At 32.2% G+C, this 10971-nt stretch overlaps 1 protein-coding gene across 1 annotated transcript; it reads left to right on the forward strand.

Annotated features, from left to right (window-relative positions):
- Window positions 1-4544: 4544 nt before the first annotated feature.
- Window positions 4545-10672, forward strand: LOC124535419. Its single transcript, XM_047111631.1, has 9 exons — window positions 4545-4636; window positions 5449-5515; window positions 5903-5986; window positions 6456-6732; window positions 7642-7737; window positions 7863-7940; window positions 8399-8581; window positions 10002-10082; window positions 10595-10672. The coding sequence occupies exons 1-9, from the start codon at window positions 4552-4554 to the stop codon at window positions 10670-10672; spliced, it is 1029 nt and encodes a 342-aa protein (XP_046967587.1). The 5' UTR covers window positions 4545-4551.
- Window positions 10673-10971: the final 299 nt, after the last annotated feature.

The following is a 10971-nucleotide window of genomic DNA, read 5'->3' on the forward strand; positions in this document are numbered from 1 at the left end:
AGACCTAGTAGTTCGTTGTTTCTTTTCCAATCGAAATATTATTTTATAGGTCTCTAAACTCTAGTTGAGTCAGTGAAATTTATTGAAAACCTAATCAGACGATTTATATGTTTTTTTGTTTATTATTTAACTTATGTAAACTCAATAACATTATTTGGCACTAAAACATTTATAATAAAATAAATACATTTAAAAACATTCTACCCAACGATATACACACTAACACGCACGGCCAATTAACTCAAACATAACTAATCTTCAAAAATTTAAATATTTTGTTGAAAATGTTTCTTAATTTAACTACAGATGACAGTTACTACTACTTACTTAATATAGCGCATATGTAAAACTTGTTATTTAATCCTAATTGAGTGAGTACTGCGAGTGTAAGTTTACTTTATAAGGCTTCGTCTTGCGAGTTCGTTGGCCTCAACTTTGAACATACATTAATAACCAACGTGCTATGGAACGATTTTTATCGTAAATCATAAAAAAAATATTATAAGCCTTAATTATATATAAAAATTTGATCCAAGGTTGGAGGCAATATTTTTGGTTCAAATTTGGACAAGGATCTCAAAATTTTGGTGTGATTTGTGTTTCAAATGAATTTGTGCTAGGTGGTAAGGACAAACATCGTAGGATACTGTATAGTTGTTATGAAAAATCTACCACATGCATCTAAAGCTCGTCTTGAGACTTTTTGTGTTTTTACCAACGGGCCATCTCTGTTCAAAATTATAGTCATGTGTCACTTGAGATTTTTCCTATCCATTTAGACTTACATCTTGATAAATATTAAATAGTTATAACAATGAAGACATATTTTACCTTTTACAAATTACTAGAGAAGCGGGCTTTTCCTAAGGAAGAAATATAACTACTATATATTATTTTCAACTCTTACCCTTTTTATTTTGGTATAAAAGCCCATAAAAAGCAACAACACACCTCTCGAGGCCACTTTGAGCAATTTTTTTATCACTTAAGATAAATGTTTTTGTACTCTTTAATTTCATTTTATTTCTTAGATGACCATTTCTTTAAGAGGCACTGTTGCTTTTAAAACGCGTAGACAGTTTCATATTACCTGTAATTTACAATGTTTTAGACAAGATTATAATTAAAAAATATAATTTGTTTATGAACAATTGTACAAGAACAAAAGGAAAAGAATTTACACGTATACTCAGCGGCATACATCGAGGATCTTCCTTATTATAATTAGCTCAAGATGCTCGTGGCGAGTTCGAGTGCTTAGCCCGTTGGATTAACGCGAGTCGATTTCCGACGCACGGCTGAGCCGCACTGCGAAAATCGACCGTATGAATTGTAAATCCACTAGGCTGTAAGGGACTAAAATCGCTAATATAAAAAAGGGTAGGTAGTAGAGTAGGAGCTAATATCAAAGACGTAAGTAGACTAAGACGAGTAGGTACACTAAAATCGACCGGAAATGGTCAGTCGCAGGCGGTCACTTGATCGCTACTCTCAGAAAAAAGAGACTTAAATTTTTTCAACAAATGTAAATGGGAGTGCAAATGTAAACGGGAGTGCAATGAGAGAAATACGATCCCAAACAAAAGAAGAATTTTCCAAAAAAAATCATGAAACTGGTGAACCAGTAAAACAAAAGCGCATAAACGCAAGGCGAAATCGACTCGTGTAAATAGCTCTGTAAACGCTCACTCAAACACAAAAAATAACGCAAAAAAATTGTCTAAGCGATTAGTATCCTTATCAATAAGTTTCCAAGTAGCTGTGAGTTACAATGAAATTGATAGTATAAAAACCTTCTCGATGCAAAGATACTTAGTTCAAATACTGTTTAAGATTAATTTGTAACAGTCATACCAATTATATTTTGTGATAGATATATATGTATCGTATTGTATTATAGTTTTATATATATTAATAACTTATTTTATTACAGACTAAAATAACAAAATTAAAAAAAAAGAAAAACCGACTTCAAACAAAACACTTTTTTAAAACACATAAAAATGTATTATATATTATTTATTATACTGGGTCAATCAAGAGGCTCGTATCGCTTCTTTCTTTTGATTGTTGAAGCGTGTGCCCGTCGCTGAAACCGACTCCAAATATAGCAATAATTATAAATACATTATATAATCGTAAATCGACTTTTAAGTAGTCTAATATTTTTCATTTCATTTTACCTAGGAGTACTTTTAAAAATATGTTTAATATGCAATTATTTTTATTACTTTTTAGTACATTTTTATTTGTTTTAAAAAAGTGTTTTGTTTGAAGTCGGTTTTTCTTTTTGTTAAAATTTTATTTATTTTTTGATTTTAAGTGAAGCTGATGTAGACTAACATTTTTTCTTAATATGGATAGATTAAGCGTGCCGTTTATATGAATCAGTAACTACTTCGGGGACAATTTCAAAAGAAACTTTCGAATAAAGCAAAAATAGACTTTCGAAAATGCGGCTTCTCCTTTTTGAAGTCGGTTGAAAAATGAATACAGCGTTAAATGAGAGCACCTTTTCTCCATTAAAATCCCAATCCCGATTCTCTAGGCGAAAAATTAACTTTTAACCAGTGCAGGCAATAAGCCAGGGCGTTAAACATTTTTGATGTTTTTTCTGTGAATTTACAAACGACATCAAATATATTTCGAATTACTGACGAGCACACCGCCTACTTGCCAGAATATTTTCACCATATCTTTCTTTTTTTTATGGTATAGGTTGGCGGACGAGCATAGGGCCTAGACCTGATGGTAAGTGGTCACCATCACCCATAAACAATGACGCTGTAAGAAATATTAACTATTCTTTACATCGTCAATGTGCCACCAACCTTGGGAACTAAGATGTTATGTCCCTTGTGCCTGTAGTTACACTGGCTCACTCACCCTTCAAATCGGAACACAACAATACTGAGTACTGTTACTTGGCGGTAGAATAACTGATGAGTGGGTGGTGCCTACCCAGACGGGCTTGCATAAAGCCCTACCACCAAGTAAAAATACTTTATAAATACTTACGTAGTGAATTATTAAGATTATCGTCTCGAGTCTCATTGATGGTTTTTACGAACAATAGTTATTTTGTCAATTTGAACGCGCGCATCTTAACCAATGATTGCAGGTTCAAGCCTATGCAAGCACCACTGAATATACATGTGCTTCTGATGGTGAAGGAAAACATCCTGATGAAACTGCATGTGTCTAATTTCATAAAATTTCTACTATATGAGTATTCCACCAACTCGCATTGAAACAGCGTGTTGGAGTATGTTCTGAACCTACTCCTCAAGGGGAGAGGAGACCTTAGCCCAGCAGTGGGAACTTATACTACTTACTTACCGGTTGATGTTGTTGTTGTTGTTGCAGTAACACGATATTCAAACTACAAACTAAAAGACAAAATATATTATGAAAAATATTTATGACTTATAAACATCTTAAGCGACATTTTCTAAGCAGTTCTCATATATACTTCATAAAAAAATAATCCAGGCCACGGCATTGTACAGAGCCAGTCTACAATATTGAAGTCGAAGTACTGGGGCATAAGATTTTAATGAGTACGTTAAGCCTAATAGATTAATGATTTTGTCCTGAGCATGTATTTGTATGCGTAGTTGCTAAAAATCTATATATGTAATAAGTTGTATAACGGACTATTTTAATTAACTTACCTCTTAGAAGTAATTGTAATTAGAGTAATTCATTTGTTTTTGGAGAGATGTTGTTTCTTTGGTAAGTTTTTTTATTGTTTCTTTTGTGTCATCAAGATTTACTTTTATTTAAACTTTTTTGTATCTGATGGTTATTTGATGTGTTTATGGATTTTATGCGGAGTTTAAAGATATTGAGATAAAATTTCATATACCTACGATTCTGAAATAAGATGGCGGCCATTGTACAATATATTCTAGAACACAAGTGTGCGCATGCGAAGGTGTTCTGTATTCCCTTACTGTCTGAATGTATTAACAGCTTAAATTAAGACTTTAAATCCGTCAGAAACTTTTATTTTATAATGTTTGCTGATAGTATTTTGGACCAATTTAATTTTATACAACTGCTATTGGTTATAAATTCAATTAAACCGATTAGAATATCATTCTTTTATATACATTTTGAAAATATCAAAATGTATATAAATGAATGATATAACATTGGCTGTAGTGAACAGCACAGACTCTGTAAGTCTGTGCTTGGTTTGTCCTTGGTTCTTGAGAGTTCGCTGAAAATCAAAATAAACTTTATTTAATTACGTTTTCACATGCACTTTTTGTCATTTAACAACCATATTAAGTGAAGCTACCACCGTATTAGAATGTAGATTTTAGCGAGAAGAACCGGCAAGAAACTCAGTAGTTACACTTTTTCAACATTTCCTTTCATTTGTTCAGTTTTATAAAAGCAAAACACATATCCTAAGAATGTCCGCTTACTTTTATGCCTTTTTATCATGGTTTGAAAAATTGAATTTCACGTCGTAAAATATTGTATACTTCAAGGATACATAAAATTATATTCGGTTTATGAAATGTTACAAATAAAGTTGTAATGTTCTTTGTTGATAGCGTTTTTTTGATACTTTGTTTATCAATAGCAATTTTTCAAGTTCATAGTGATAAGAATATAGACGGAGGTTGGTTCTTTTAAATTTCACTGATTAGAGGACAATTTTTCGTTTGTCGCCATTTTATAAAATTTAAATAATTTCATAAAACAATTGTCTCATAATACGGGACCTCATTTGAGTTAAGATTTCCGTGAAACCGTGTAGACGGAAATATGAATGGTACTTACACACATTTTTCTCTTGAGCACGCGTTATTTTCTGTTCTGAGTCACTAATAGCTCCTTTGTCAAAGGTTTCACTGGGCCAGGACCTAACGCAATATCATCCACACTGTCATCTATGTCTGTCATGCATACATAAGTAATACCGTAGTATTTTATTAATATATATACATATAGCTCATACGTATAAAAGTGCTTATAGTAAGCCATAGCAGACAGTGACATCCTCATTGAACGGATGAACTAAATTGAACTAAAGCTGTGAAAAATTGCGCGCGTGGAGAGACTTGATTTCCCGCTGATGTCACGGAAAAATCGATGCGTGAACGTACATCATGATATGCTTAGAAATCTGAAGCTCGCTTTAGTATATAATATGTGCATCAATTTTATACGAATCACTTTGCCAGATGTTTTATAAAACATACGTAGTTTTGAGACTTGCAAAAGCGAAGCTCTGAATCTTATATTATACCGAACCAAAATATAATTAAACGCGTATGTAACTAATAAATAAATATCAGTTTAATTTTTCGTTACTTTTAAAAATTATTACACTGATTTCCAGTTTTCAAATTTATGATTATTAAATTTCACGTAAATGAAATTCTAGGAATTACCTTTCTGTTAATAATGAATATGTATATTTTTGTTAAGATGATACGTTTTCGGAAAAGAGCGATGAAATACCAACCGATAATTACTTATTCGTCGCCTTAATTGAGTAAGTAAACCATATTTTCTGGTTTTGACTTTTTTGATGTCTCATTATTTCTCTTTTATAATTAAATGTTTTTGGGATACAAACACTGTGTTTCAGTTTTTTTAATGAATTGATTAATATTATTATTTATTTAAATCACAAAACTTAAAACACAGTAGTTTCTCATTTATTTCTCAATCTTTAAATAGTGTGAAATTACAATTAATGAATGTAAGAGTTTTATTAATGTTAAATAATATTTTATTTTTAATAAGACCATAATAAATTTGGTATTCCGAGAGTCAGCTGTCATTAAAATAACATTAATAACAAGCGCAATTTTTTGTAGCAAATTGTTTTTTAAAATGAAATAAACTACAAAAATAATTTACTACCGCTATTTTTCAGCATAGTATTCACAGATGGCTCAAAGAGGACATGCACAGGGACCATTATTCACGATAACGTCGTTATCACCGCCGCACACTGCTTGTTAGTATTTCGTGACATTTTTATTGTAGTCTCAAATCTCGTCAGTATGTAGCTTATACGCCTGACAATATATTTGAAAGGCTTCGAAACTGATAATGTTACAAGGAGATTTTCAGTTATAAACGAAGCCTGTCTCCCTTGACATGAAATTCATCTTTCTGTCTGATAAATGACCCGTAATAAGTAATGCATGAATCTTACAGTAAAAAATATTTAAGAGCCTCCAAATAATTCTTTACTGATAAGTACGTTCCGAAATTATCACATAAATGGTACATTTTCAAATAACTTTAAAAAAATATTTCGTTGATTTAAATTATAATATACGCATTATATACCTATAACTTGGCCAGCCAGAAGTTGTCGATATCAAATTTAATCCAAGATAACCTTCTTTTATTGATTTTTATTGAAATACCAATATGTTCTTACATGCGTTCTGCGCTTTATATGATCAATTAAATTACAGTTCGATGGAAGAGAGCATGCAACCAGAATTGACTGCGACATTTGTCGTCATAGGTACAAAGAAAATGTTCGAAACTGGCTACGAACAATACCTACCAATTGAAAGAATTATAACCCATCCACAATATAAAGGTTGGACGGCAGACCTTGCTTTAGTATTTACATTTGCTGGCATGATGTCTGATAAACCTGGTCGGGTTGTACGGCTTGCTAGTGAAAAAACAAATACAGATTCCGAAGTCACAGTGTTCAGTTGGGGACAATGTAAGGATGAAAATGTGAGCTAAAATGCTATTGCATACATTATTGAAATAATACCTTTAGGATGCCTAGAACAATTCTTAACAAAAGAACCACGATTTTTGATTGTTTAAAAATGTTTTATATATTCTTTGAAAGGGTTTTATGCAAGTCCGTCTGAGTAGGTATAACCTAATTATCATATAAGTTAAACAAAAATACTTTTTATTTTTATATTCAGGTTTGAAGAGTGAGTGAGCCAAGTCTTTTGAGGTACAAGGGACAAAACATCTTAGAATCCAAGGTAGTGTATTGGTGACATCAGGGATTGTTAATTACCATTTTTTACCGATTTAAGGAGCTCATTCCATAACGATGCTACAATATGAGTTGGCGTATACACATGTGGTAGAATTTCATTGATATTAGATTAGACACATGCATGTTAACGATGTTTTCCTTCACCGCCGAGCACAAGATAAACTATAGTTACAAATTACAATTCGGTGGTGCGTGCCTGGGTTTGAATGCGTAATCATCGGTTAAAATGGATGTTATGTAACCACTGAACTATCTCGGATCTCATCTAATCTATTCAATAAAAATATATTCAATAAAAATAAAAGTTAAGTGCTTAGCTTGTTTCATCAAAAATATTTTAAATATTAAATATATACATTCCGTAATAGAAAACTTGTATTTAAAATGAACCTCATCTCTTAATATATTGTTTGTTTGCTAAATCCCCAAAGCACTTATAAAGTATAGAAGGGGCTCTGTTATTAATAAGATACCTACGCTTAAATTTATTTCATAACAAGCCTCTAGTAGTTTTCCTAAGTAAATATTTGCTAAGGTAAAATTAATGTAAAATATTTACTGACAGAAAATGAACAATGATGTAAAATAATCTTAAATTATATATAAAATAATCTTAAATTATATAGGCTTGGGGAACGAATCGCCACGAAACTGAAACTAAAGTTGAATCCGAAACGCCTTATGAACCATCTCTGTCTGATGATGAGAAGCTAGATGACATGGTGAGTAAGAATTGCATTGATGATTTGAATCGTTTTTTGACAATTCAAATAGTTCAGGCAGGATTAGATATTATGAAAAGAGCGGAGTATGTTTTTAATAATGAAGTATTATTTTTTCAATATAGAACAATCAGAAAGAAACTAAAGAAAGTGAAAAAGAACATAAAACAACTTCAGCTATCGAGGATGAACAAGATATGGATGTACGTATGATGAAGTATTTAATATTTCGAGGCGCAAACATAAACAATTGGTTATCTTTTTTTTCTCACTGGTTTTAAGTGTTTAGTAAACAAATACATTTAAAATCATTTTCATTATATTTTAAATGGAAATAATTTAAAAAATGTGAGCATTACATTCTTTCGCTAACATCAACTCCATGTTAAAACATAGTACATATATTTCATAAATGACCAGCTGTGCCCACGACTTCCTGCGCTTTTGCAATTTAGCATGTCTTAGCCTACGATACTCCTTATTACCCCAGTATCTGCCAGTGAAAGTCCCTTCAAAATCGGTCCAGGCGGTCCAGAGATTAGCCGGAACAAACAGAGTACCACATTTAGTAAAAACGATTTTATTTTAAGCAGACAGACACTCCAATTTGATTATATGTATAGATCAGATAAAATAAAACTCTTAAATTTTACTTTTCTAGACAAAAACAACGCGACACGAACCAATAACTGATCGGGACCAAAACGATGAATATCAAGAACGTAAGAAAAAAAGAAAAGGTTCCGTAAGAGAACGAAAGAGGAAGAAACAAGTTCAAATAACAGTTGCGCGAGCATTTGTAACGAAAACATTACGTAGCACTGTTACGTCTATTGAAGACAATGTAAGATATCCATTTTAACAATGTTTTATTAATCGTATTACTATTATTACTTTTATGGAACATTAATATGATTCCTTCTTTTCTTCCTAGACGTATTCTTCAATGCCAAAGATCGTGTTCTTGAATATTTTTCACCTCTTTCACTCTACCTTGCCAAAAACAATGTCAAGATTAGATTATAAGTAAGAATGTCAGCGTTAAAGGTCACCAACACGTGCTATACTTTTCTGAACTTATGAAATACCTTTAATTCTTAAAATTTGTATTTAAATACTTATAATAGCAGATTTTAGTAAATGCACCATCTAGTAATAATGATTGGGCTGATTTTGTCTTCTTGGGTTGATATATCTAACAACCAAGCTTTTTTGGAAAAAAAAATTGGAATATTGGCAATCTTCCGAGAGAACGAATTGTAAATTATATAAATCATCATCATCATCAGCCGCTTTTTGTCCACTGCTGGACATGGCCTCTCCAAATGCACGCCACTGTGGTCTTTCTCCGGCTATTCTATAAATACATACAATAATATTTTAGTTTGCCAAAATATATCTAAGGTAACACAGCGTAGATCTCTAAACAATATTCATTTTTTTTATGTTATAGATTGGCGGACGAGCGTATGAGCCACCTGATGGTAAGTGGTCACCATCACCCATAGACAATGACGCTGTAAGAAATATTAACTATTCCTTACATCGCCAATGTGCCACCAACCTTGGGAACTAAGATGTTATGTCCCTTGTGCCTGTAGCTACACTGGCTCACTCACCTTTCAAACCGGAACATAACAATACTGAGTACTGTTATTTGGCGGTAAAATAACTGAGTGGGTGGTACCTACCCAGACGGGCTTGCACAAAGCCCTACCACCAAGTATTTAACTACAGTTCTTCTTCTGAGTTTTAATATACATATATACCCGATAGATATATTGTAATTATATTTGGTGGTAGAGCTTTGTACACAAGACTATCTGGGTAGGTACCCTCCGCTCATCAGACATTCTACCGCCACACAATATTGTATTGTTGTGTGTATTTGAAAGGTGAACGAGCCAACTCAAAGAACATAATATCTTGGTTCGTTTCGTGCGTGGCACATTAACTATGTAAGGAATGGTTAATACTTCTAACAGTGCCAATGTGTACAGGTTGTGGTGATCATTTATCAGGTGGCCCATTTAAATGTTGTAACATACCTATAATGTAAAAAAAGTGTGATGTTAACTTTGTAAGAATTTCATCATTAATTAAATTATTACGAAATTAATCTTTATGAAAATATACATATTAATTAAAATAGCTAGACGATAGAATATTTATTACAAGCCAGCAACTACCGTTGATTCAGCGTAGATCAGGAAGTCACGTGAATGTGTCACTGTCAATTTTTTACATATAAACAATTGTTTCAGAGTAAACGACATCGCAAGCCAGCTTATGACAATGTACCAGATTTTGAGAGTAGAGAATATCAAAAGAAGGAAAAGCGGACTGTAAGTATGGTGTGGTTTCTGCTTTGACGTTTCAATCCAAATTACAATTAATAATGGTCATAAATACATATCTACATATAATTATTGATCATTATTTTAAAATAAAATATATTAAAATCTGGAAATTTCAAAATATTAATATTTTAACTATTTCATTGATAATATGTCATGATTTACATAAGTTTTCGGGGCGCAAATTTGCATCATATATGGTTATGCAAATATAGTTTTAGGCTTGACAGCGAAGATTAGGCGAACGTAGCTAGGCATGAGACAAATATAATTTATGCCTAAAAAATGGTCATAATTTCGTAAATAGTAGGCCAATGCTAAAGTTAAAAGTCAGGTTCAGCTCGATATATATACATAATGGCCTTGAAGTTTCACGTCTTGCTATACTCCTGGTCTCCAGCCTTATTAAAATTCTATCCATTTAAATGAGGCTCCCATCTCTGATCAGAGTAATTTCAAAGATGATGAGGCAATAGGTATATTCAGATACTTATTGATAGGTTGCAAGGTACAGCTTAATAGGGACCATAACTCACGTGGCCATGATAGAGTACTTCAAATCATGTGTGAAGAAGTAAAGTGTGTGTATGTCTTTCGGTAAAGCCCAAAAAGGATTGACCACAAATAAAACTCTTTAACCTACATCCGTTCATCTGGTCCGTCAGAAGATCCGAGCAATCTAAATATTCCTCAGATTTGCTTCTATTTTCTCAATAACAGAAATGAATGGACAAATGTTTATTAATAAAATGAATTGTGTGTTTTTGTGGCAATTATAGCTAATTTAATCTTTTCTTTTTCATTTAATCGAGTAGCATGACCAGAGGAGAGTGTAACCTTGGCAAATTCATTATTACAAAATGTCCAAGTGGAAAGC

This window comes from Vanessa cardui, chromosome 14, assembly GCF_905220365.1.
Source record: "Vanessa cardui chromosome 14, ilVanCard2.1, whole genome shotgun sequence".
NCBI classification, from domain to species: Eukaryota; Metazoa; Arthropoda; class Insecta; order Lepidoptera; family Nymphalidae; genus Vanessa; species Vanessa cardui.